The 27,770-nt window shown below is 38.3% G+C and overlaps 3 protein-coding genes across 9 annotated transcripts; 2 read left to right on the plus strand and 1 right to left on the minus strand.

Annotated features, from left to right (window-relative positions):
• Positions 1–207: 207 nt before the first annotated feature.
• Positions 208–6,514, minus strand: LOC108959351 (disease resistance protein RPV1-like). 2 transcript variants are annotated; one of them, XM_039312753.1, is made up of 6 exons: positions 6,298–6,514; positions 5,436–5,923; positions 4,020–5,139; positions 3,585–3,872; positions 1,896–3,503; positions 208–635 (listed from the first exon to the last, which is right to left on the minus strand). In XM_039312753.1, the coding sequence occupies exons 1-5, from the start codon at positions 6,409–6,411 to the stop codon at positions 1,992–1,994; spliced, it is 3,522 nt and encodes a 1,173-aa protein (XP_039168687.1). In that variant the 5' UTR covers positions 6,412–6,514; the 3' UTR covers positions 208–635; positions 1,896–1,991. The 2 variants fall into 2 exon arrangements, with proteins under 2 accessions (XP_039168687.1, XP_039168688.1); XM_039312754.1 differs by having other exon boundaries at positions 1,829–3,503.
• A 2,661-nt stretch (positions 6,515–9,175) lies between these two features.
• LOC104445180 lies at positions 9,176–25,149 on the plus strand. The gene is made up of 7 exons (XM_039313796.1): positions 9,176–10,349; positions 10,469–10,750; positions 10,828–12,421; positions 15,258–15,347; positions 17,441–17,530; positions 24,533–24,994; positions 25,093–25,149. The coding sequence occupies exons 3-7, from the start codon at positions 12,029–12,031 to the stop codon at positions 25,147–25,149; spliced, it is 1,092 nt and encodes a 363-aa protein (XP_039169730.1). The 5' UTR covers positions 9,176–10,349; positions 10,469–10,750; positions 10,828–12,028.
• LOC104447123 (disease resistance protein RPV1-like) lies at positions 25,140–27,671 on the plus strand. 6 transcript variants are annotated; one of them, XM_039312755.1, is made up of 4 exons: positions 25,140–25,660; positions 25,895–26,179; positions 26,272–27,358; positions 27,444–27,671. In XM_039312755.1, exons 1-3 carry the CDS (start codon positions 25,262–25,264, stop codon positions 27,172–27,174), a joined length of 1,587 nt encoding a protein of 528 aa, XP_039168689.1. In that variant the 5' UTR covers positions 25,140–25,261; the 3' UTR covers positions 27,175–27,358; positions 27,444–27,671. The 6 variants fall into 6 exon arrangements, with proteins under 6 accessions (XP_039168689.1, XP_039168690.1, XP_039168692.1 ...); XM_039312756.1 differs by having other exon boundaries at positions 26,272–27,346; XM_039312758.1 differs by having other exon boundaries at positions 26,272–27,334; positions 27,420–27,671.
• Positions 27,672–27,770: the final 99 nt, after the last annotated feature.

Raw genomic sequence — 27,770 nt, forward strand, 5'->3', positions numbered from 1 at the left:
CCATCTGCGGAACAAACTGCTTCAATTTCAGAAATCTGCCAAATCAATATATGGACTCAATGCCAAAATGCTTGAAACATCCTGCAATTGGGTGAGTCCATCCAAGTATATCCCTATGACATGCTTCCCACAATCGTCCTATAAACGTTCGGAAATCGTAATCGATGGTCTCTGCTTTGCAGCAAGAGACAGGAGAACAAATGACAATGGACTAACCAAGAGGGCTGGTTACAGGTCGAGAGATGCAAAATATAATGTACAGCAGTATTATTCAACATGGAGAAAGCAAAATCTACACTTCATATAAGTCCTGGATGAACAGGATGATAGGCCTTACTTCCATCAACTGAAGAGACCTTGTTACACAGCATCAAGAAGAAGAAAAATCTAACAGAAGTTTGGAATAAGAACAGGCAGAAATCACAAGGGAAGGCGCAAGGTGCGGCGCGCTTGCTTTTCAAGGTTGACAAAACGGCACTTCGCCCTTCGTTTTCTGTCTAACCATCCCACCCACATAATGCGATGCTGTTGATCCCTCTCAGTTTATCTTCACCAGTGCCCTTGATCTTCAACTCGCATGTCGTCCTGAAGAAGTTCAAAACCGAACTCCCTACCCAATCCAATCCTGGAGTAATCTGAAGAAATGTTGATTCCGAATCATCAATTCAATATTTACTAGGAACATGAGCTACCACCTATTTAATGTTTCAGCAGGCAGATATGTTGAAGTAACACAATCTCATTTGAGTTACCATCGATCAAATTTCCGACTAATCGATAGGACACTAATAGCAAGAAATGGCTCATTCAATCATGGTTAATTGGTTTGACATTTAACTAGTAGCATGATTGCATATGAAGAATTTCATATTCGCACGAAAATTACTTACGTATTTACGTATCGCAAGCATGTTTTTAACTTTAGTTTCATGGAAGCCTTCATTGGAGCATGATACTTATTATGCAATGGGGGGTAAGCGTAAAAATGTACAAACAGAGACGTACTCAAGTGCCAATTTAGCACTACAACATGTTGTGTTACTTACAAACTAAACTGTCTTTCAATAACTTATTAGTTTTCCGTGTTACCTTTTACAGGTTTTACTTTACACATAGTCGACGTGTCTGATTCTATTATGCAAATTTAATTTCTCCAAAAAATCCCTAATAACGAACAATTCTGGAAACCTGGTACTTTCGATGCCCCAAAACAACAAACTTAGACAATTTGGATAAGCCTGCTTACTCACATGAAGCATTGCAATATTACTTCTTATTACATCTAAAGATAAGATAAAAATTTTAAACTTCATTAGAACACAGGTGTAGATTGCATGAAATAAGAAAAGTTTATTTCAGGCAATTGATTTTCTCAAGATTTCTCCATGTCCAATCCGGCATGACTGTAACACAGTCCTGAAATTTGGAGCATCAGGTTTCTCCCAGAATTTCGGAGCCACGTACTAATAAAAGTACTAGCTTGTAAATTCTTATGCCACGAAAATAAACCAAGTCCAGGTTGGTGAATCCATCAACTTGTAGATCAAAGTTTTTCGCAAATAGTTTTTGCTCTCAACAGAAAAAGAACTGCTAGAGTTGGTTCATGCTGATTGTTTATAGATCAATGAGGAATCATCCAGTGCATTAAACTGGGTACTTCAATACTGACCACATTTTAACAGTCCATGTGATAATTATTGCTTGAATCTCATCTTTACCCCAGGGAAGAGGCACAGATTAAGTAGAGTATGACAATGGGAAAGAGAAAAGTCGCTGCAGAAAACAGGTAAAAAGAAATGAAGAAAAACAACTAAGTTGAAATATTCACCTTGGAGACCCTGTCGGAATAATAAGGTCTACCAATTGTAGATGCAGAGAAAAAGTGCAGTACTTACCTTGGAGAAAGAAATAAACTCCAACCTCTTTCAATTGGTAATGCAGAGCATCCTTGGAGCTTGCTGTTAAGATCACAACATGCATCAACCACCACGTTAATATTGGTACAGACAATCACAGCGCCTCGAGCAGCAACTTTCACAGTGCCTCTCACGGGGTTGATCCTGAATGCTGCAAAATTCTATTTCCTCAATTTCCAGACTTGTGCACTTTGATAGGTCCGGCAACCTATTAAGAGAATGGCAATCAGATATGGAAAACCACCTCAATAGTGATGCTTTTTCGAGACCATCAAGGTTCTTAATATTGCAGCCAGATATCTTCAACACTTGCAGGAACCGGAGGTTCCCAAGACCAAGAATTTCCGATGCAAGGCAGTCACAGAGCTCCAATTCGGACAGAGTTTTTAGATTAGAGAAATCCACCCTCTGGCTCCTGCAATTCTTGATAACCAGTTTAGACAAGCTTGAGGGAAGTTGTGGGAGCTCTTGCAGGTTTATGCAGGACAAATCAAGTTCTTTAAGTTGAGTAAGATCTTTAAAATCTTCTGGTAGACTAGTAACATTTGGAAGGGACAGGTTTAGGGTCTCTAAGTTGGATAAACTTGATATCCAGCCAAAGCTTTCCATTTGGGACCACTCAAAGGAAGATAGGTCCTCATCGGGATCATTAACAAATTCCAGAACTTTCAAATCTATCAAATATGAAAAATTATGAACTATCCTCATGTTTTTTGTTCCCCAGCGCAAACTCACTAAACTAGATGGTAATTTTGGCAGAGTCTGAAGTTTGTCACAGCATAGCAAGTGGAGAGTGTGGAGATGAGAAAGCAGACAAATGCTCTTGGGTAGGCTACTAATCAGGGTACCCGATAACTCCAAGATTCTCAAAGATGATAACCCTGAAATGTCACACAGAATTTCCCCATTCATACTCCAGCAGTCAGAAAACGTTATGAGTTGCAACTTGCCTAGATTTGCAATACCTTTAGGGAATGTACTTATGGGAGTATTATTCATTCTCAGCACCTCCAATCTATCCAAATTTTTTATGGATTCTGGCAATACCTTAATTCTGGTGTTTGACAGGTCCAGTTTCTGTAGTGACTTAAGCATCCCAATGGAGTCCGGAAGTGCAGTTATCTGTCGAAAATCTCTTAAAGAAAGCTCAGCAAGTCCCTCCAACAACGTAACAGAATTTGGGAGTCCTGGGATAATGGACTTATCCAGTGCAAGATATGACAGAGACCTCAAACAACCAATAGACTTGGATATTTCAGCCAAATTTTTGCAGCTGGAAGCACTGAGAGTTTTAAGTTTCTGCATAGACCCTCTTATGAAACGAAGGTGACGTATGGAAGTTTTATCCACCAAAAGCTCTTTCAAGTTATCCAAGGAGCCCATCCCCTCCGGCAGCTTGAAAATCGGAGTGGACTTGATGTTCAAAGACTTCAAAATTTTCAAATTACCAATGGTTTTGTCAATAAATAGCAAATTAGAACATCCTTCAAGAATCAGTCTTTCTAATTTGCTATCAGCTGGGAAGCATGGTGATTTACGTAATTGACTGCAACCAGTTAGGTCCAAAACTTTCAATTTGTTTGCCTTCTGTGGAACAAAGAGATAGAATAGGTTCAGTTTCTATTAGCTAGTCATCACAAAAAATTGAAAAAGGAACGTGTCTGATACCTCCATTATTTGAGTCCAACCTTCCCAGTCATCTGCCACTGTGCTCAATGACAGATCAAGAATGACCAAGTTCTCTGGGCACAAAATAAGAGGTTCAGAGCTCTTATGGTACCCTCGCCAATGAAGCCACCTTAATTTGCAAAGAAGACCAGTAAAATTTCCTCTCATATTAGCTCGATCCAAATTGAGGAACCTTAATTCTGATAGTGGGCTAAATTCTTCAGATGTGAAACAGTCATTGGATCCTTTGTCAAAGGTAAGACCTAGGGCTTGAACTCTTGGAGTACCCTAGCAGTAGATGCATCGGAATTGAACTTTGTCATAGTCTCTCTTTTTTTAACATTTCTACAAATTGAATATTTAGAAGGGAACTGCGTAAACTAAAAGAAAAATCAACTGCAGGTAAAAAATAATAGTGCTAGTTTTCAGGTTTACCTCCCTCCTCCATAGGGCGGATAGGGCTTGATCGTGCATCCACAACCTACTTCGATTACAAGGGATTGGATCTTCATTTTTCACAATACTTCTGCCCAGAGTTCTCAGTAGATCATGCATCAATAGCTCGTTGTTTTCTCCAATTTTCACCAAAGACAGGAGACAAAGAGAGTCGATCCCGATGTGAGGATAAAGATCACAGTCGTCCCACATGTAAAAGGCAATTCTCTTATCCTTTCCTATCAGAAAACATGCTATGTCCAAAAATATATTCTTTGCATTTTCATCTAAAGCATCGTAACTGATCTTTAACACATGTTCAACTTCTTTATGTGGAGCTTCTTGTAATGTATTCAAGGTTTCTCTCCATGTACCCTTGGGTTTCTTAAACAAACGCGAACCTATGACATCAAGTGCCAAAGGAAGTCGCCCAAGAGCCTTTATGATGTTCATGGAAAGGTTTTCAAAGCCCTTGTCAGGAAAATCCCTTCTAAAAGCCCGCTTAGAAAACAACTGGAGAGCTTTTTCTTCTTTCATTGGTCCAACCTCATAGGTTTCAGCCTCTTCGAGGCTCGAAAGGATGTCGCTGTTTCTAGAAGTCACAATAATCCTGCTTCTCGGACCAAACCAACTGAGCTCCCCAACAAACACATTGAGTTGGTTGACATCTTCCACGTTGTCAAGGAGAATGAGGACCTGCCTATTGCGAAATCCATCAGCAAGATATGCCATAGCCTCATCAGAACATCCGAAGTCTGCACTTCTTTCACGGAGATCTGAGATTAATTTATTTTGCAAGGATAAGATCCTATCATGTTGATCTAATTTTGGAATTTGATCAAGACAACTATAACCTTGAAAGTGATTATAGAGTTGATTGTAAACAACTTTTGCAAGAGTAGTCTTGCCAACCCCCCCAATACCATATATTCCAAGGACTCGAACATCGCTGCCACAAATTTCAATTACTTGTCCATCGCGATGCACAATGCCAAGCTTTCTCATGATCTCTTGCACGTGATGGTCAACTCCGACTAAACAATTTGTCACAGTTAGTCGATGCTTCTTCAGCTTTCGCAGAACAATTGGGATGAGTTCATCTATGAGCTTGGAATGATATCTACAAAATTCAACGGAGACATAATGAGAAAGTGAACCAGAACAATAATCATCAAAACAGAATGCGCAGAGTGGGACCAGGAAGCAATGCACATGAGGCAAGAAAAAGGAGGCATTTAAATGCATTTTCCAAAGATCCCACATTAAATTGGTCTTACTTGGTCTAAAAGGCAAACGGTTAAGTGGAGTTGCGAGAGAATTAAACTTAAAAATGAAGAATAATGTCAAAGAGAGCATAATTAGTTTATGATCCAATACAACAATTTTGTAAGTCAATTTTAAATTGAATTGGATTACCCGTCTGTTACGAATCCATTTAACCTTCCAATCTCTTTGAGAGCCAGCTTCCACTCCTGGATGATCTTACTATCGACCCCCTTCATCTCGTGTTCGAGAAAGCTCTTCTCAAAAGAATTCCTCTGGTCTTTTAAGTCCGAGAGCTCAATCTCATAGAAAATGGGAATGGTTTCTCGACTCATTTTTCGCTTGCACTCTAATATTTGGACCAACTCCATGAGGCAGCTTCTGCTGGAAGCATAATCCGCCGAGATGATGGGAATCAAAACCTTCGACTGTTTGATCGCTTCAATCAGTGCGGGCTTGATCGGTTCTCCGACAGGCAATTCCTCTTCATCTCGAAAGACATGTATCCCAGCATCTGTCAATCTTTGGTAGAGGAAATCTGTAAAACCATAGCGAGTATTGGGTCCTCTAAAACTTAAGAACACTTCATAGTTGTTTCCAGCGAAGTCAGAACTTGATGGCAAGGACGAAACGGGTGATTCCTGTCAAGTGAGTAAATTGAGCTTATCACAACCACCGTACAATGTCGAATACCCCTATTGTAGTTAGAAAAGAAGTATTGAAACTTGGGCAGGGGAGAGATTGCCTCATTTTATGCAGTGAATATGATATATATCCATGGTCTTCAAATGCTTCTCGCTAAGCTGATGTAATAATAATGATTGAGTATGATGATGCGATATATCTGATCCTAGTTAAAACATACAAGACTTGAATCTCGTATGGGAGATCGATGTTTTTGAAGTTTCAGCGTGACGGAGATATGCTGCAACCATTGATAATGCAAATTTTTCAGGCCGAAAGACTAAACAGAGAGAGAGAGAGAGAATCAAGACGCGAAGTCAAAGAATCTCACCGGAGTAGTCCTCCGTCTCTTTAGAAAAGCAGCAGCATCGGGACCGGCCCGAGAGTCATCGCATTCCCAAGCAGTATTCTGAAGCGACGAAAGCATCGCAGTCCTCGATTCCATCTTCTTTCTTCCTCAGTTATCTTCTTCCACTGGTACGGGTGAAACACCCATGTGGAAGGTCGAGGTCCGAGACTAAAGGCCACTTTCCTCGATCCACATAAAAAACATACGACCCCATAAAAAATTGAACCATCCTAAATGTTTTGCGTTAAGTAAGTCCGGTAACATGTCAATCAACTTTTATTGGTCGGACACATCAATAATTCCACCTGCCCTTGTCGCACCGAGGTGGAGAACGAAAAAATATTCAATGATTCCAAAGCGCCACGTCATTGACGTGGCGCGCGTTTTTATTTATATCCAATAATAGAGTGTTGGATGAGATGGAATAAAAAATGAAAATCATTTTTTTTTCAACTTCCTGCACCACCCACTCTTCTCCTCTCCTCTGCAAATCGTTTCTCGGCCATGGATGACACGGCCTCCTCCTCCTTCCGGCCACCGCCTGCCCAGCCACTTGAGAATCCCGTGCGGCTGTCTCCACCGCACAAGCCAGAGGGGACTTGGAACAGTCATGGGGTCTCTCTCTCTCTCTAGTGTCTCCTTCCATTGTCCTCCCTTCAAGTTCCCTTCCGTGAAGCCCAGCCATGACAGATCTGGAGCCATGGCAGGATCTAGATCTGGAACCGCGGAGCCATGGCCGCGTTCTCGACAGAACTTGAAGCCATGGCCGCACAACAGACCTTGGAGCCAGATCTGTCGCGGTTATGGCTTCACAGACGAGGCCGGCCCTCGCCAGATCTGGGCGAGGGATGGCCTCGTCAAGATTTGTTCCATCATTTTTTAAGGCTCAGCCAGGTCTGTTGCGGCCATGGCTTCGCGGTTCCAGATCTGGATGCGGCCAAGTGACACTGGAAGGGGGCGGAGATGGTGGCCGGACGGGTGTTCTCTGTCAGGGAGGAAGATGAACAGAGAAAAAAATATTTTTATTTTTTTTATTCCGCCTATTCAACACGTGTCGATCTATTATTGGATAAAAATAAAAAAGGCGCCGCGTCAGTAATTGACGTGGCGCTTTGGAACCACCGAATATTTAGATGGGGCCGACAAGGTTTGGTGATCCTCGGGAAAATAAAATAGCCAATTTTTTAAAAAATATTATTCTAAGGCCGAAAAGAAATTATAAGAAAAGAAATCAAAGAGAGAGAACGGCATTTTAATGTCAGTGAGGCCTCGGATGACCCGAAGCAGTGGCTCCATGCTGGCCGTATCATCGGAGGACTGAAGCTCGAAAGGAGACGCGATTTGGCTCCAGGATTCGGCAGTGGTTTCGCCTTGGCAGGGCAAAGGTAAGTCTCGCTCGACCCATCTGTTTCCTTTGCAATATTTGAGCTGTGTTGGGGTCAATAGTCGCCCAGATTTGAATGAGTGTTGCGACTCACCCCCAAAGAACTCTCATTCCCTTTTGCCTCGCCGTTCCCACCGCCCTTTCCGTTGTCTGAGGAGCCGATGATGGCCGCCCGAGCTTGGCCGTCGTCGGTTTGGCGGAAGTGGTGGTCAGTCTCCGGTGGCTAAACCTTAGAGAGAGCAAGAAAGTTCTTTTTCTTCTAGGAACTTTGAACTAGATGGTGACGGTCAATGTATGTCATGAGCTAAAAGAAAATCTTGCAATGCATAGGGTGTGTTTGTTTCACTAAAGAGCATTTTGCGAACTAGTTTTTTTTCTAACTTTCACATATTTGATTCGTTGAAATAGTTAGTCAACAAAAAAGTATTTACTGACAAAGAAAACCCACGCTTTTAATTAGGAAAATGAATTCCAAGTTTTGAATAGAGGTAATCATTTTCTTAAGCATAACAATTGTCTCATCACAAATGCTTTTCTTCACTAAGATAGTGGTTTATATGCTTTTCAGCATGTTACCAAACAAATAAAACTAATTATATTTCTTGAAAATGATTTTCACAGAAAAATTTTCTTTTATGATGAAGCTATAAGTGAAACAAACAAATGATCATGATATAGAATTTTATGGTAAAATTCCTTAAAATACGACAGAAATAGCATCAAGCACGGAGCAACCCCCTCGGTCTGTCATTGTACATGTTCTTTTCTGTCTATCTGAGTTGGATCTATTGGTGGATATGCTCTTACTTTCCCCTTTATTAAATATATTTTGCAAAATGCTGAGGGAAAAAGAGATTTATATTAGACATATGGAATTTCTCGGTGTGGCCGCCGGCAAAACTCATCACTCGGTCTTCTCTTTTCTGCAGCCCCTGCTATTTATAGTGTTTTCCTTGACTCTTTATAGACCCATTTATGGTTAAATGCTAGCTCTTGTTTTATCAACCCATTAAAAATTTAACCTATTTATTTTCACTCAAAATCCCACCATCTCTCTCTCTCTTTAACTTTACAATTTTTTTTATAAAAACCGAAATTATAATTATTTTTTATTTTATTTTATTTTTTATTTTTATTTTTCTTCTTATTTTTTTCTTTCTTCTTTCTCCCTCCCGTTGCAGATCATTGCCCATTAAATATTATATTCTTTAAAAAAAATAATTAAATAATAATAATTAAAATTCGATTTTTTTTAAAATAATTATTTTAAAAATTATAAAAATTTCCCATTAAATTTGTGTTATATAAAACCATTTTAGCAATATCATTTTTAAAATTTATATAAGCTTTTTTAGGTTTCGTTAAATGGGTCGGGTATAGGTCGGATACGGGTCGGGTCGGGTATAGGTTAAAAATTTTTGCACCCCAACCTTTCCTTGACTCTTGCTAGCTGTTGGACAACCCCAACCTACGCCGAAGATATCACAATCAAGATGAAGGCAAAAGATGATTGTGTGACTGACCATTTAGTTGGGATAGATGATCAAGTGGAAGCCGTGATGGACTTGTTGGGCTATGACTTTGGTTGTACACGGTTTCTTGGAATTCATGGCCCTGCTGGTATTGGAAAGACAACCCTTGCCAAGGCTCTCTTCAACAACCTCATTCCTAACTTTGATTGGAAATGCTTCCTACCAGATATCCGTGCATCATCACGCCGCCATGGCCTATTACTTCTGCAAAAGAAACTGCTATTTAACATCCTCGGTGACACCAAAAAAGAAAAAAAAAACATCCTTGGTGTTTCGACCAAAAGAAAAAAAGAGAGACCCTCGGTGAAAATTCGATGGAAAAAAAAAGAGACCCTTGGTGAAACCAAGTCTATGGTTGACATCAATGACATTGATGATGGAATGAAGGTTATCAAGGAAAAACTTCATGATAAGAAGGTTCTAATTGTTTTGGATGATGTGGACCATAGGGAACAACTTGAGAAGCTAATTGGCAAGATTAGTTGGTTTGCTACAGGAAGTAGAGTCATAATCACGACAAGAGACAAAAGTATCCTAGATAGCAGTGAGAAAATTATACTTTATGAATTGAAAGAAATGAATTCTGATCAAGCACTTCAGCTTTATATAAATCATGCATTCAAAAGAGAATCTCCTAGAGACAATTATTATGAAGGATTTTCAAGGGACATTGTTTCTACTATTGGAGGACTTCCTTTGATTGTTAAGGTCATAGGTTCATTTCTTCATGGGAAGCACAAAACTGTATGGAAATATACACTAGAAAAGTTAAGGAGCATTGCTTGTGAAGAGGTCCGTTGGAAGCTGAACATTAGCTATGACGCCTTAAATTTCAAGCAAAAGCAGATTTTTCTTGATATTGCATGTCTGCCCTTCCATGAGGAGGAGATAAATGCATCTTATATGTGGGAAAATTGCAACTCTTTCCCACAAACAGAAATTGAAGTCCTTAGTTCTTTGGCATTGATAAACATTTCACCGGAACGGCGGGTTATGGATGCATGACTTGCTAAAAGACCTAGGGCGCCAAATTGTCCATGAGGAAAACCTAGATCCAAGGAAAGCAAAGCAGATTGTGGATTTCTGAGGAAGCTGTGGACATATTGAAAACAAGAGAGGTAAAATGAATAGAGCACAAATTCTGTCTTTCTTTGCATAGAATCATCTATTTGAGAAATTTCTGCTACATGAAGAAGAGAAATTGAAAGCTCTTTCTAATTGTGTGCGTATTTGGCAGAATAAAGGAAATATTGAAGCACTCAGTCTAGATGGAGATCCTACTCTACTCATCTTAACCGATGAAGATTTCTCAAGGCTGCCAAATCTAAGATTCCTTGAATTAGATGGGGGGAGCTTTATCGGGGACTTTACTGGTCTCTTTTCAAAGCTAAGATGGTTTTCTTGGTGCCATTTTCCTCCAGATTTAATTACAACTAATCTGTTCCCACAAAACTTGGTTGTCCTCCAACTCTCCGAATTTAATGATGCCAATGCTTGGGAGGGGTGGAGCCAAATTAAGGTATGTATGTTGTCCCACATTTTTCCTATGGCTATGTATGTTTGGCAACACCATGTAAAGCTCTATTCTTGTCACAGATGCTACACAATTTGAAGGTTCTACATTTGACACGTCTAAATATGATCAGAATCGACTTATCCGGGTGCTTTACTTTGGAAAGGTTAATCATCGAAAAATGTCAACAATTGGTTCAAATTGATCACTCCATTGGAGAGCTAAAACAACTGGCTTACTTGAAAATTGAGGGTTGCCACAAGCTAAAAGATCTGCCTGGCGAAATTGGCTTGCTAGTGAACCTAAAACACTTAACCTTGACCAACTGCTCAGTGTTAAGGGATCTCCCAAGCTCGATGGAAAAGCTAAATTCGCTGATCAAGTTGGATATATCATTCACATCAATTGAATACTTACCTTATCCTCTTGGATATCTAATGACTTCGGATGAGATAATTATTGAAGATTACCAACAAGCAGAGTTTCCTTCAGCCAGTGGGTTGGCGATGGAAGATTGCCAACAAGCAGAGTTTTCTTCAGCCAGTGGGTTGGCATTGAAGCTTGAAGTGGTACGTGCTAGATGTTGTTCTATGGTGCGAAGTTTCAAGTGAAATTGGGAATTTGTCCTTTTGAGAATCCTAGATCTATCATACACTTCCATTCGTCTAGTGCCAGAAACAATTGCTGCGCTCCCTCACCTAGAAGAACTGATTCTTAGGAACTGTGATAGCCTGCAAAAGTTGCCGCCGCTTCCCCCAAGTTTGACTCATCTACTTGTTAGTTCTCGGTCTTTGGAGTCTATTCCAGATCTATCAAACCTGACTAATATAGTTAATCTTCTCTTATCAAATGGCAGAGTTCCTCCATCATTGCCTCCATCGATCCTCACCGAAACCTTTAACTTAGAGTGGATTGGGAAGTTATGCAAGTTAGGAACTTTGGAACTGTGCCTTCCGACCTTTGCCTTGTCGCCAACTGCATTGGGTTCTCTTTCTTGTCTAAGAAAACTTCACATGTCTGGCCACCGATACCCGAACTTTCTCATGCAGCCCGTTGGATCAACAATGCATGGAAATCTCAGCTCAATAACAACTTTCCCAGGTTTATCCAACTTGAAAAATCTAATAGTTTTGAAGCTCTGTTGCTCTATGGAAATTGCGATCCAACTTGGCGGGCTAGAGCAGTTGAGACATTTAACTGTCAGCAGCTTTCGACTCCTTGAAACTATAATATTTTCCTCCCCAGGCCTGAAGAATCTAAAACGATTGCAAGTAGAGGACTGCGATGTTGAGAGAGATTCATGGTGCTGGGGCATTGGAAACATTGGAAAGCCTGAAGGTCAACTTATGTCCGTCAATTACAACGTTAGGTGATCTGTCAAAACTGCAGAAGTTGGCGGAATTGAAAATCGAACATTGCGAAGAGCTACAGGGTTTTGAGGGCTTTGACGAGTTAGGTTGTTTACGTCTCTTTGAAGTGATCCAGTGCCGCTCCTTCGAATATTGGACAAATGCATTGGACACAATGGTACCAGATGAATGCCAAGTCGTAATACAAAGTTGTAAGAAACTAGGCACAATTCCTGAGGATGGCATGCTTTACAAGGATTATAGAGATATGTTTCTTGCAAGGATCAAGTCTGATTCAGATGCGGCCACATCCTACAATAAGGGAAAGGTGCTTTCTTCTTATTTTTCTTCAGCATCATGCTTAAATACTTTCTTGGACTAATTAATTTGTACAACAAAAAAATATTAATGAAACTATAAAGAAACTATCGGGAATAATCATACTGTAATTTGATTTTTCATCAGAATAGTTATATATGTTACAAGTCCAACAGGGTTTATGTTAGGTAACAAGAATGATTAGAGGGAATTTATGTTGTTCATTATTCTGCTTGGACAATTGCTCATTTACACATATGGAATAGATTAATAACACCTTGAGCTATTGATGATCACAGAATATTATTTTGTCTTTTTTTTTCATAAGACTTTATATATGGATATCATGTCAAAATACTCAATCTCATCCGTATAAACTAGAATATTAGTTGCAGCTAACTAAAGACGGTATTCCCATAGCAATTGGAGTTATGGATTTTTAGTTTATGGGGGTAGTATGGGATCCATAGTAGGCAAGAAAATCACTCATTTGATTGAGCATGCTACCAATAAATTTTTATCTCTGACTCTAATGTGTGTGCTTCTAGAAAAGCATGTATGCAAAAAGGAAGCTTGAGCTTGATGCAAACTGCTAAAATATCTGCTGCTTTTTATGATGATCAATCCCATGAAAAGTTATTCTATGTATCAATACTTATATCTTCCCTTTCATCAAATTTGTCCGAATTGAAATGGGTGAATAATCAACTGTTTTGACACTTCCTCGTGGGAAGATAATTTTGAAAGATTCTATAAAAAGGAAAACTAGTGTCAAGACACAAGCGTAGCATGTGTATGTAATCATTGGCAGGTTACATTTGGAGAGAAAGAATGTTTTCAAGGAATCGAGTGATTGTTTAATTGACTGATATACAGTAAATAGTTATAAACGATGTGACTTTGGTGATTATTTAATGAAGATAAAGTTGCGAGTAGTTTTAATTTTTCATGGAAGGGTGTTTTCAAAAGCAAAAAGTGAGATTAATATTGGTTTTGGTTTAAAAATATAGATTAATAGAGATTAAGTAGAGGCTAGTAGGGGGGAGAGAGAAGTTTTGGTATGTTATACTTTAACTATCATCTCACTCTCAAACTTTTATCATACTTCTTTGCAAAATGTGGAAGCCGAACTCCACAATTGAAATTGAACGTGCTCACCCCATTTCCTTACCAAGTGGGAGGGAGAGAGTTTAAAGTTATTAAATATGTGGGACTAGAACAACATGTGGGCCACACACAGAGGAAGATAAAGAATTAACTAGCACACATGTAAGCATTAGCACAATGTCCATCCAATCTTCATTTATTGATTAAAAATGGAAAGCAAGATAAATTTCACATGCATATAAATTTTTGTTAGATTTAGTTTAGTGTATTAAAATGGCAAGTCATCTGAAATGGGCATTGGGTATCTTGAAGATGAAGGATATTGTGTGGGAGAAAGGCCTATTGAATTTGCACCGTGCATGACTATAGATTAAAAGTTACATTTATCCAAGTAACTTGAAGATGAGGAACTTATAAAGAAGGAAAAGGTTTATTGGTATTTGAAGAGTAATTTGAGTAAAGATTAGATTTGCTCCTGATTAATAGATGGTTGAAGTGATCTTGATACAGACTCGTGGTTTTCAATTTTCATTTGCCAATTGCCAAACTATGATTGCATTTGTTTTGCCGAAAATAAATGATTTGAAAAATTTTTTAAAATAATCACTTATATCTCTTAAAAAATAAATCAATCAAAAATAATTTTATTGTTCATAAAAATGTTTAAACATAAATTGTTACCAATAATGAAAACAATTTTCATCAACTAATTATTTCAAATGATAGGAAAGACCATTTTTTGAAAAATATTTTCAAATTCATTCATTTTCCATAAAAACAAACAAACCCTTAAGAAGCATCTCAAAACCTTTAACATTGCCAAGCGAAATCAAAGAAATTAAGATCATTAAGTTAAGATATTTGCAAAAGGTTTCGAAATGAGCTCTTTTTATTTATTTTCCTCCTTTCCATTTCATTTGCATAGAGTGCTCTATCTATTTTCCTTTTATTTGCTTAACATTTTGTGAGACGTGGAATTAGAGAATTTTATACTTGCCCATGGTTATTATTTAGATGTGAGTCTTGGGAATTTGGAAATAAAAAGAGGATCAAAGAAAAGAGGGTAAGAATTGAAAAATAAAAAAGCTAATAATTATTTTTAAAAAAGGAAATTAAGACCATCGGGCTTCGCCGGCGAGGGCTAGCGACCATCATTAGGGTGTCGGTGAGGGCCGTCTGCCCCCTCACTCGCAGGTTAGTGCTTGCACGTCCTCGTATCCACCATCGCCACGAGCAGAATCATTCCGGCCAACGATCAAGCAAGTATCATCCCTAGCCATCACCTTTTTTGAGGCCTAACGCAGCAAGCTATGAAACCCACCACCTGACCCCATTCCTGACGGCCATCATACCAGTACTCGATTTTGGCAAAAAACCACTTTTGTCTCCAAAACCAGATTTCCTTCTTTTCTTAACCCGTGTTAAGTCTTGTGAACGTCATGATGAAGTGGATCAAAGCTCAAGAGTTTCTCTATTCCAATTTTGAGAGAATGAAGACATGCGAATATGTGAATCCTGCTTGATTCTAGTGGATTTTTGTCGAATTAATGCTTTAAAAAGATTTTTTAGGGTGATAGTGTGAGGAAAACCGTATATGTTGATTCTTGCTGGGTGCTTGCATTTTGGATGTTCAGACTAAGGATTATTATTGTCTTATGATATTTGGGATTTTGTATGTTTTCTTCTTTAAGATGTTTAATTACCTTGGATATACCATTTTCTAACCTCCCTCTCCTCAGCAAGTAGATGGTGATGAGGACGACGATATGCCAGAGATTGTGGACATGCCGTTGAGGGAAGACAGTGACTATGAAGAAGAAAAACAGGAGGTAAGAAAAGAAACCAGCCGAAATCTCAGCTGAAATCCCTTCTCTATTCAAAATTCGTATTGATTTTGAAAAAGCTGAAATTAAACCTTACGGTACTTACCGGTTCTTATAACGAGCATGCTGAAACTAAGAACTGTTCTTGGAGAGATTGATATTGAAACTGTCATGCACATGGTTGTTCCCTGCTCTCCCCTACATTCTTCAATTCTGAGGTGCTTGCTGATTGAGAGAAATTAAAAAATAATAAAAAAGTCACATCAATATTTTTCGTTAACCAAATAAGATTAATTTCAGTTTGAAGAGTTTTAGAACTTGATTACTCTTTTTAAAAACTTAAGACTCAATTGCATTTTAATGACAAATTTTAGGACTCTTGGTATACTTACCCTTTTCTTCTATTGTTGTTTGACCCGTTTAATTTCTGCTCATTTGGTGCCAAATTAGCATTACTTGTCATTTTCTGTCACTGAAACAGTGCCACATCATTAGTTAGTATGATAGTTTATTTAGAGTGGTCGACCGAATCATTTGATTGTACGAGTTTGAAAAGTTAAGAGGCCTTGATTATATAAGTAAAACTTAGAGAATCAAATTGCACAAATCCATAAAATTAAGAGATTTAGTTCGGTATATTAATATGGCAAGTCATTTGAAATGGGCACGGGGTATCTTGAAGATAAAGGAAATTGTGTGGGGGAAAGGTCTATTGAATTTGCGCCGTACATGACTAAAGATTAAAAGTTACATTTATCCAAATAACTTGAAGATGAGGAACTTTCAAAGAAGGAAAAGGTTTATTGGTATTTGCAGAGTATTTTGAGTAAAAATTAGATTTGCTCCTGCTAATAGATGGTTGAAGTGATCTTACTACAGACTTGTGGTTTTCAATTTTCATTTGCCAATTGCTGGTCTATGAATGCATTTGTTTTGCCGAAACTAAATGATTTGAAAATTTTTCTTAAAAATAACCATTTGTATCGCTTACAAAAATAAATAAATAAAAACTATTTTCATTGTCCATGAAAATGTTTAGACATAAGTTGTTATCGATAATGAAAATAATTTTTATCGACTAATTATTTTAAGTAATACAAAGGATCGTGAATGTTTTCAAAATCATTTGTTTTCCGCGAAAATAAACAAAGCCTTAGGAAGCATCTCAAAACCTTTAACATTGCCAAGCTAAGTCTAAGGAATTAAGATCATTTAAGATTTTTGCAAAAGGTTTTGAAATGAGCTTTTTTATATATTTTTCTCCATTTCATTTCATTTGCGTAGAGTGCTCAATCTATTTTCCTTTTCTTCGCTTAACATTTTGTGAGATGTGGAATTAGAGAATCTTATAGATGCCCATGGTTATTATTTAGATGTGGGTCTTTGGAATTTGGAAATAAAAAGAGGATAAGAAGTGAAAAAATAAAATAGCTAATCATTATTTTAAAAAAAGAAATTAATACAATCGTGCTTTGCTGACGAGGGGTTTGGGTGTCAGTGAGGGCCAGCAACCCTTGTTGGGGTGTCTGCTAGAATCGGTGAGGGCCATCGGCACTCATCGCTCGCAGGCGAGCGCTTGCATATCCTCATACCACCGTCGCTGCGAACAGAATCATACCGCCCAATGATCAAGCAAGCATCATCTCTAGCCACCGCCTATTTTTAGTGCTAACACAGCAAGCTATGATGCCCACCACGTGACAACTATCATGCCAGTACTCGATTATGGCAAAAATCCACTTTTGTCTTTAAAACCAGATTTCATTCTTTTCTAATTTGTGTAAGTCTTGTGAAAGTCAAGATGAACTGGATCAAAGATAACGAGTTTCTATGTTCCAATTTCGAGGGAACGTGAAGATATGCACAGATGTGAATCCTGACTTGATTCTAGCGGATTTATGTCCAATTAATCTTTAAAAAGATTTTTTTATGGTGATTAAGTGTGAGGAAAACGTAAATGTTAATTCTTGCTGGTTGCTTGCGTTTAGGTGTTCAGACTAAAGATTATTGTCCTATAATATTTGGGGATTTTGCATGTTTTCTTTTTTAAAATGTTTAATTATCTTATATATACCATTTTCTCGACTCCCTCTCTTCAGCAAGATGATGGTGATGGGGACCGCGATCCGCCAAAGGTTGTGGACACGCTATTGAAGGAAGACTCTGTCGTGAAAGAAGAAATAGAGGAGGTAAGAAAGGACACCAACCTATATCTCAGCTCAAGTCCCTTCTCTGTTCAAAATTCATATTGATGTTGGGAAAGCTGAAATTGAACCCAACGGTACTTTTACCGCTCCAGACAACGACCATGCTGAAATCAATAACTGTGATTGAAGAGATTGATATCGAAACTGTCGTATTGGCTTTCAATCTAAAGAAGGGTCTTTTGCACATCCTCGTTCCTCGCTCTCCCCTACATTCTTCAATTCTAAAGTACCTACTAATTAAGGGGAAAAGTGTTAGAAAATTCTTAAACATATTGCATTTGTGTCAATTTAGTCATAAACCTTTTGAATTAATGTCAATTTAGTCATAAGCATTTTGAATTAATGTTAATTTAGTCCTAAACCTTTTAATTTGGTACCAATTAAGTCATTTCGGTTAATTTTGACTGAATGTTGTTGCCGTGAATGTTGGCCCGGTACATGGCACTGCTAGAGCTGACATGGATAATTTAAAATACTATTTTAATATTTTTTTAACTTTTCATTATTTTTCTGATTTTTTTTTGGGTAAATGTAAGATATATATTGACTTTAACCAACAAGTTATAAAGCAAAAGAAACTCAGCACCAAAAAACTTGCACTCAGGAAGATAGACAAGTCAACCCGAGTGGAAGGGTGCCGAGAAAAGGAAAAGGGGGAAGGGCCAAACACTGGCAACCCTCAAACTAAAAAAAAAGGAAGGATCTGACACCCAAGACACCACACAAGAATCACAAAGAACGGTGAAAAATAGCGGCAGCATCAATAACCACAATTACAGGGAATTATCATACAACAAGAGAGAAAATGGACGGGTCAATTCCCCAGCTACGTTGAATTCTCCTATTTCTTGAGGTGTCCGCAACATTGTTGAAAGTCAAGGCTTTGTCCTTGATGACTTTGACAAGGTGGTTCTTGAAGGCCGGGATAAACAAAGATTGTTCCCTAAAAAGAATATTGTTTCTCGTTTTCTAGATCACATGGCAAAGAGCTCCAAAAGAGAAGCGAGCAATGCAATGATAGAATTCCTTGCCTGAGAGAAACTTCAAGGCCCACTGGAGATTGTCCTGCCGCGTCTTCTTCCGCCAAGGTAGGTTGCACCTAGCAACCCAAAAAGACGTGAGGTCGGCAGTAATACGACAACCAAAAAATAAATTATCGATGGAGTCCAGCCTATAATTACAAAAGGCACACGAGACATCATCAATCCTCCCATAGGAAAGTAGAAGAACCTGGGTAGGCAACCGGTTCTTAACAATGAGCCACAGGTTGAATTGATACAGCGGTGTGAGCGAGTTGCTCCAAACAAACGAGAACCACGGAACTAAGGTTTCCTTCAGCTGAATGATTTCTCACGCAGAGGTAATTGAAAAAGGTGCCTGAGGTACTCTCAAGCCATCGGAAATGGTCTGGATTTTGCGAAAGGATGGGGAGGGGAGACTCCCACGATTCCAAAATGGTCTTGAATTCTTGGCCCTCTACGGAGAACAGGTCCGCAACCGAGGCCATTCTGGGTAGCCCCAACTGGTAGATAAAAGCGTCTGAAAACAAAAGATTAAGGGGACTCCTAGGGTGCCAATGATTAAACCATAGAGACACGGAGCAGTCATCTCCTATGCTCCATTGAAAGGAATGGCGCAAATTTCTACTAAGCTGGAGTATCTTCTTCCAGGCCCAAGAACAAATTGTCGGCTTGTTAGCAACCCAGAAATTTCTCATTTTCAAAAAATTAAAGTGAATCCACTTACACCACGAGGATTCCTTGTCAATGAAGAGAATCCAAATGTGTTTAAGCATGGCTGTCGTGTTGCAATCCCGAAGCTTGCGTAGGCCCAGTCCTCCTCCTTCTTTCGGAAGGCAAACAACATCCCATGAGACTTTCACACCTCTCTTCCAAGGCCCGGGCATTTCCAAAGAAATTGTCTTAGAATTTGCTCGATGCGGTCCAACACAGCTCTAGGCATCATAAAAACACTAGCCCAATAGGCTTGTATTGTGTGAATGACATACCTTATCAGCTGTAGGTGGCCTGCAAAGGATAGAAAGCGTTGAGCCCAAGATTGTACCCTTGCTGTAATGCAGTTGACAAGAGAGATGCAGTCTGACTTGCCAAGTCTCGTGGTGATAATAGGAAGCCCCAAGTACCAAACCGGTAGTTTTCCTTCTTGGAACCCAAAGGTGAGAAGTATATGGGTCCAAGTAGAGGCCGTCCCTCAAGCAAGGAAAACTTCACTTTTGTTTATATTGGGATATAGCCCACTCCAAGCAGAAAAGGTATCGAGGCCTTCCTTGAGAAGAGAAACCGAGGCCAAGTTTGCTTGGCTAAAGAGGAAGACGTCATCTGCAAAGAATAAGTGAGATAAGCCCGTTGCTTTACATCTCCAGAAGAATTTGAAGCCCGGTTGCTTGGATTGAAGGGAAAGGATCCTGGAAAAAATCTCCATAGCTAAAATAAGTAAGGAGATAAGGGGTCTCCTTGATGAAGTCCGCAACCACTTGCAAAAAAACCATGCAGCTTACCATTTAAAGAGATGGAAAAATTAGGTGTGCGGATACAAACCATGATAAGCTTGATCAAATGATCAAGAAACCCAAAGGCACAGAGAGTAAGCTCCAAGAAGTCCCAGTCAAGTGTATCATAGGTTTTCTGGAAATCCACTTTGACAGCACACTTTGACGAGTATGTATCAAGGTGGAAACCACTAAAAAGCTCTTGGGCGAGGAGGATGTTATCCCTAATCCTTCGGACCTTAATGAAGGCATTTTGGGGAGGACTGACTATATTTCGAAGCACGGCAGCTACTTGATTAGCCAAAAGCTTGGTGATGCATTTGTAAATTATATTACAGCAAGAAATATATTTTTCTAAATATTTTTTTTTCTTCTTTTTTTCTACCTTTCACCAATGACCGCCCACCGGCCATGGCCAAACAGGCTAGCCTTGCTTGGCTTGGGTGAGGGGAGCCCTCACTGAGGTTGCCCTTGCCCAAGCGAGGGTTGGCCTTGCCCAAGCCAGATCTGGCGAGGGCTCAAGAGCTTAGCCTTGCCCTCGCCATGGCCAAGTGAGACTAGCCTGCCCATCCATAGCCGATGGCTAGTCACTAGCAAAAGGTAAAAGAAAGGAAGGAGAGAAAAAATAAAGAAAAAAATTCAGAAAAAAATTCAGAAAAAAAATTAATAAATAAAAAAATTATTAAAACATTATTAAAAATTGTCCATGTTAGCACTGGCTAGCATTCACGTCAACCACACTGGCCAGCATTCACGTCAACCAATCAACGTCCACATCAGTAATATCCAATCAAAATGAGCCAAAAAGACAGAATTGGTACAAAAATAAAATGTTTAGAGTTAAATTGGCACTAATACGAAATATTTATGACTTTTCTAACACTTTTCTCACTAATTAAGAGAAATAAAAAAGCAACAAAAAAAACTACATCAACATTTTTTGTTAACCAAATAAGACGTGGTTCAAATTAACGAGTTTCAGGACTTGAGTGTAATTTTTAAAAATTTTAATACTTGATTGCATTTTAATGATAAGTTCTAGGACTTTTGGTATACTCACCTCTTTCTTCTTTTGTTGTTTTTTCCGTCTAATTTTTGTTCAGTTGGCACCAAATTAGCATCACTCATCATTTTCTATCACTGAAATGGTGCCACGTCATTAGTTGATATGATTGTTTAGCTAGAATGGTTGACCGAATGATTTGATTGTATGAATTTGAGAAAGTTAAGGGATTTGTTTGTACAAAATAAAATTTAGAGGACCAAATCGCTTATACGTTGAAACTTAAAGGATAGAATCCATACTTAACCCACAAGAAAAAGATAAAATACCAATCAATTAATAAAAGTAAATGAAGCGAAGTGAAATGGAGTTAATAATACACTTATGAAAAATATATTTTAAACAAACTATCAATACATGTAAAATTAATCATTAAGAATTTTATCTCTATCTCGGATTTCAAGTAGAATCTCAATTAAATAGGAGTATTAACAAAATTCTGAATTTTACATTTATATGAGTTCATCAATATTACATTTTGAATTACTTAAAGACTCATAAATCGGAAATTCAGAACTAATATCACAATTAATTTATAAAATCTTTTAATAATGCAATTCAAAACTGCATTGAAAAGTCTTCTTCATATCATCACATGCTCAAACTGAGCACACAAATCCACACTGTTATATAATGAAGGAGAAACTCTTACTTTTAAGCGACCACAATCCTTTTTTAACCTAAAACCTCAATTAGTAATAATATGAATACTCTATCAAGGGATAAATCAGTAAATTAATAATTCTATTTTTATCTCTCATGTATTTTTACTTTTAGAAATTCTTTTTCTATTTTTTCCTCTGTGAGGCTCTATCTTTTAGTTCGTTTTTCTTTTATTTGGTCAAATATTTGTATCATTTTATCTAAACTCGTTTAAGCGATGTTATTGCTTATTACATTTGTGTCAAGTGTCAAATGAAAATTTTTCTTTTCTATTGTTACTTCATCTCTATTTTTATTTGGTACTTAGTTATTTTTTAGAAGATGTGAAGCGGTACCAAGTATTAAAGCTGCATCTTTTATTTTTTTCTTTGCTTTCTTGTTATTTTTGCTTCAGTTTATACTATTAATTTATGTTTTCACATATTTTAGTAGATATTATAAGTAAATATTCAATCATTGTCAGACAAACTGCTTTTTCTAAAAGTATAAGCTATTCAAAAGCGGGTCAACGATGTATTTATAGCACATGATTTAAGACTTCCCATAGCATGTAAGCCGATCATCATACGTACAATACAGGGTGTAGACAGAACCACATTAAGAAGATAATCGGCAAAATAGGATAAAAGACTGAATGATAGGAATAACAAATAAGAGAAAATTTAGAGGGAGCGCAAGCGGTCAAACAATTGACTTGGGTTCTGGTATCTTGTTGGACAAATTGGTTTTTTTTTTTTTTTATTAAAGAAAATTATCCTAAAAGTCTTAAACTTATTGTACTTTTACTAATTCAGTCATAAACCTTTTAATTTTGTCAATTGAGTCTATATGGCCAATTTTGGTTAAAAATCGCTAAGGTGAACTCTAGCCATCCTACATAGACAATTTTTAATACTAATAATTATTTTTTAATTTTTTTAAAAAAATTATATTCTTTTCCTTTTCTTCTTCTTTTTTGATTCAAAAGGCTGGCAAACTCCACCAACCACTGACCGAGTGCTAGCAACCCCCGTTGGCCCTTGGGTGAGGACCATGAAGCCCTTGCTGGCCATGGCTAGGGGTCGTGGTCCCTCACTGAGGCCAATGAAGGCATCACGAGCCTTCATTGGCAATAGCGAAGGTGTCGTGAGCCTTCGTGGGCTATAGCAAGGGCATCATGAACCTCGCCCGGTCCCGCTATGGCCCGCAAGGGCCGTGACCCTCATTCTATGGCTAATGAGACGTTGCTGGCCCTCGCCTAGTAGCCAACAGGAACCAAAAAGAAAAGAAAAAAGGAAATAAAAAATTAATAAAAATATACTTAAAAATATTAAAAGTTGTCTACATTCAGTCATGTCACATAGGACGATCAGCATTGACTGGACTATAATGTTAGTGATTCCCGATCAAAATTAACTAGATGGACTCTATTGGCAAAACGTAAAAATGCTTAAAATTCTATCAAAATAAAAATGTTTAGAATTAAACTGGCAAAAGTACAATAGATTTAGGACTTTTTGGATAATTTTCCCGTTATTTTCTAAATGTTTAAGCCGTTAGAAAATGGACCATATGAATTTAATGCATGTGACTTAACAATCTTAACATATGATAATTACAACAAAGGACTAACACAATTTAAATTTACATTGATAAAGTTAGACCTAAGTTTGTGCTACGTTAAATGGATTCTATAAATTTCAGGAAGGGTTACAATTAAAAAAGAGTCATAAGATGTGCTTACAGACTTGCATAATTTGCAAATTTAGAGAAATAGACATGAGTTTCCGAACGAAAAGTTCAAAGATCTATTAAGTACAAATAATCTTGTGTTTTGACTTGCATCCTATTTGAAATTTGAAAAATCTATCAGGTGCAAACAATCACTCCAATTTTAACTTGCATCCTTTGACTTTTCATGTTCGTGAAATTTTTTTAGAACATGATTGAGGAAAAAAGGTATGACAGTAGTGATTGAGATATGCATGAAATGATGATAATGATTTTTAGAGTGAAGGGATGGGATGCAACATCATCATTCTACTTCTAGACCACATCTTTGTTGAAATATATACAAGTTTTTGAGTTTGAAGGGTACATGTTAAGATGACAATTCAAGAATTCATGTACATGCATGCATATATATCTTTTTCTCATGTTAATTATTTTAACCTTTCAATATAATTTTATTGTTAATAGCGTTCGCTGCAATGCTCAGCTATTTCCTAGTATATAATTAAAGCTTAGATTGAAAGATCATTTGCTCCTATGGTCGCCATGTGAGAACTTCAATTTGCAATATTCAGAACGTTGGCGTTGGTTGCGTTAAACACTTTTAGGAGAACATGTTGATAAAAGTGGGAACCAACAATATCTCAATGATTCAACATTTGCCGCCCCATATCATTTTTCAATTGAGTCATGTTCTCTAGTAATATTTTCTGAGTTTTAATGTATACTGTCTTTCTTAAGTTCTTACACACATGCATATCAAAAGATTCGCTTAGTCAGTATATAGTAAGAAATTTCAAAAACGGGTTAATTGTTTGACAACATATATTTGGGAGGTAAAAGTTCTTCACTCCTGAATCTTGGATTTCCTTGGAAACAACGTGGCAGTAATGTTGATCACTGATAGATCAGGATGACCAGCGACTTCGTATGGTAGACAATTTATGCAAACACAACAACGTTATAAAAAATCAACAAATATGGGTACTTCTTCGCATCTTGCAGTCTTATCAGTGAGCAATCATCATGTTTCTCATAGGTGGCTGAAACGGAAGAGAAAAGGCAAGTTGCCAGTATCGAAAAAGATGTTGGAACTGATGATCAAGTAAACCGCATCATGAGCTTGATGAATATTAATGATATGGAGCAGCGGATCGTTGTCGTCATTTATGGAAAAGATGGAATTGGCAAGACGACTCTTGCAAAACTCATATACAACCGAGTGTTCTGTGATTTTGATGGTTGTAGCTTCCTTACAGATATTAAAGAAAAAACTCAAGCATTAGGAGGGCTTCGGCTTTTGCGAACTAAGTTGATTTCCGATATTCTAAAACGGGAACTTGAGGATGTTGCTCTTGTCAATAGGGGAAATGAGTTTTTCAGGGACTTATTTTGCGACACGAGAGTCTTGATTGTCCTTGATGATGTGGAAAATGTGTTTGATGTCCAGCAACTCATCGGAAATTGCTTTAATTGCTTTGCATCTGGAAGTAGGATCCTGGTAACCACTAGAAACAGTGTCATCCTGGAAGACTCTCCTCAGATCCGGACTTATCACGTTAGTTGTTTGGATAAGGATCAGGCTCTTCAACTCTATAGGCAGCATGCATCTATACCAACTTCTTCCTCACATGGCAAATGGTCTGTTCATGGTAGGGGTGCTCAATCGTGGGTGCATGCATCTGTACAAGCTTCTTCCTTACTTACGAACTTTTTTTCGGAACATGCTTTTAAGGCTATAGTAGGACTCCCATTGTCTATTGAAGTTATGAGTGCAGTCTTCAACGGGAAAACGGAGGGGAAATGTAGATACATACTAGACCGGTGGCAGACAATGTTCAAGCGCTGGGATCTTCAGGAAATTGTGGAGGAAAGTTATCGAACATTAGATCCTAAGGAAAAACACATATTTCTTGATATTGCCTGCTTCGCCACCGGCATAGATTTTCGAATTGCTCGGTACATGTGGTATGATTCCTCTTTTCCGCCTTCCCGTGAAATATTGACTCCCCTAGCGAAAGTTGAAGAAAACAATCAGATATGGATGCATAGCATGTTGAGGCGACTTGGCAGAGAAATCGTTCGTGCAGAGAGTCATACAGATCCAGGAAGGCGGAGTAGATTATTTAATCATGAAATAGCTCTTGACACGATAAAGCGGAAAAAGGTGAATGTTTGGTGTGCTTTTTTTTTCTCTTTAATTTATTCATCGTGAAGCATAAGAAATAGTTTTGTTGTGTTCACCGCCTAAGGAAAGGAATTACTTTGCCAGATACTGTTAAAATCTGACCGTGTGTGCAATTGACGTTGCTCATAATTTTCCTTTAGGAGTTTATCCTGACTAGTTACGAATCAAGAAAGGAGACCATCCTCACTAATTCTTTTTTCTCGTCCATCACAGGGAACTGAAAATGTTAGGGCACTCTGCCTTAACTTTCAGTGGCATACTTTAGTCAAACTCACACCAGAAGACTTTAGGAGCATGCCAAACCTACAGTATCTTCAATTGGATCATGCAGACATTACCGGAGATTTCGCTTACATTTTTCCAAATTTAAGGTGGCTTCGTTGGCGAGGGTGCCCTCAACAACTGCAAGTAACTAATTTTCGCTTGGTAAACTTAACCATTCTTGACTTGTCATCGAGCAAAGTCACGAAAGACTGGAAAGGCTGGGATCAAATAGAGGTAATTTACGATTCATTGCTATGGTGAAGTCGCCCGGTTTAATGTAACTATTTATGAAGTGAACTCACGCAAATATTTGTCCTATTTTGCAGATGATGAACTTGAGAGTTCTAGATCTTACAGAATGTGGTGACTTATTAGTCACTCCTAAGTTCTCTGGCTGCAAAAATCTTGCCATATTGATTCTGGAGCGATGCTCACAGTTGATCAGGATAGATCATTCGATTGGCAACTTGCAGCACTTGGTTACCTTGAATTTGAAGTTCTGCACAGAGCTTAGCATGTTGCCGGTAGAAGTGGGTCACCTAATAGCTCTGAAAGAGCTTCTCATGGATGGGACTTCAGTACGAGAAATTCCCATCTCCATTGGTAATTTAAAGCAGCTTGAAACTCTGAGTGCCTCAAATTGCTTCTGCTTGAGTCAGCTACCAAGAACAATATGTCACCTGATGAATATCTCACTTCTTTCACTGGATGGCACAAGAATCACAGCACTTCCCGATTCTGTTGGAGAATTGGTCAGACTTAAACACTTGTCATTAAGGGAGTGCTGTCAAATAAGAAAACTTCCGAACTCCATTGGCAACATAGGGAGATCCTTAGCCGAGTTAGACGTGTCGGGAACAGGCATCGTCAAGTTTCCGCATTCGCTAAAAAATCTGCGGAACTTGAAGGTGCTGAGAATGGATTCTTGTTTCTTCAGAGAGTTCCCTCCTGATATCGGAAAGCTAACCAACCTCGAAGAAATACATGCCTGCTGGTGTCTGAGTCTCGAGGGGGGCATTCCAAGCAAGATTGGAAAACTGCATAATCTGAGAATCTTGAGGCTGCGACATTCAACTATTTCCAGCATACCGGCAGAGATCCACCAACTTTCAAATCTTCGAACCCTTGATTTACTTCACTGCGACATGATCAAAGAGTTGCCAGAGCTCCCCTCTAGCATAACGGTTTTGTATGTAGACGATGAACTGAAGTCGTCGCATCTGCCATAGCTAGGAAGGCTATGCCACTGATGAAGACTAGGCTCTAGAGACCCTGGCAAAATGATGGCCTTTCCATTTACCTTATGTTTTCACTCCAGATTTGAAAGTGGATACCACGGACAAGATGTGTTTTTCTGAAGTTTGCAAGGTCGTTTCATCTGAAAACACGGTGACTTTATATGTGCGTTTATGTGTATGTACCCATGCCTTTCGATATATTTCGTTAATGACCGAGGCGAAAATTCCTAATGCAGCATCACTTCGGACCCATCTTGCAGGCAATCAGGAGCTTTGGGGGTCTACTAACTTGGGCGGTACCCAGATCAGCATATAGACTTTGATGATAGTCTCCGAAGATTGGTATTGCTAGCAAATACCTCGTCATCTCGTAATAGAAATAAGACATGTATATACATCTCTATTTTTTATTTTATTTTTTTGGTGGTGTCCTAGAGAGTCCCTTTTCAAAAGGGAAATTTGTACTAGTAATTCATAAAGTTTGGCCGAATATCCAATATTTGCTATACTTTTAATTCATTTAATGTGATCCTTGATCTATTCCTAAGTGTTCAATCTAGTCCTTGAACTTTCAATTTGTTTAATCT

The sequence above is a fragment of the Eucalyptus grandis genome, chromosome 5 (genome assembly GCF_016545825.1).
Source record: "Eucalyptus grandis isolate ANBG69807.140 chromosome 5, ASM1654582v1, whole genome shotgun sequence".
Taxonomy (NCBI): Eukaryota; Viridiplantae; Streptophyta; class Magnoliopsida; order Myrtales; family Myrtaceae; genus Eucalyptus; species Eucalyptus grandis.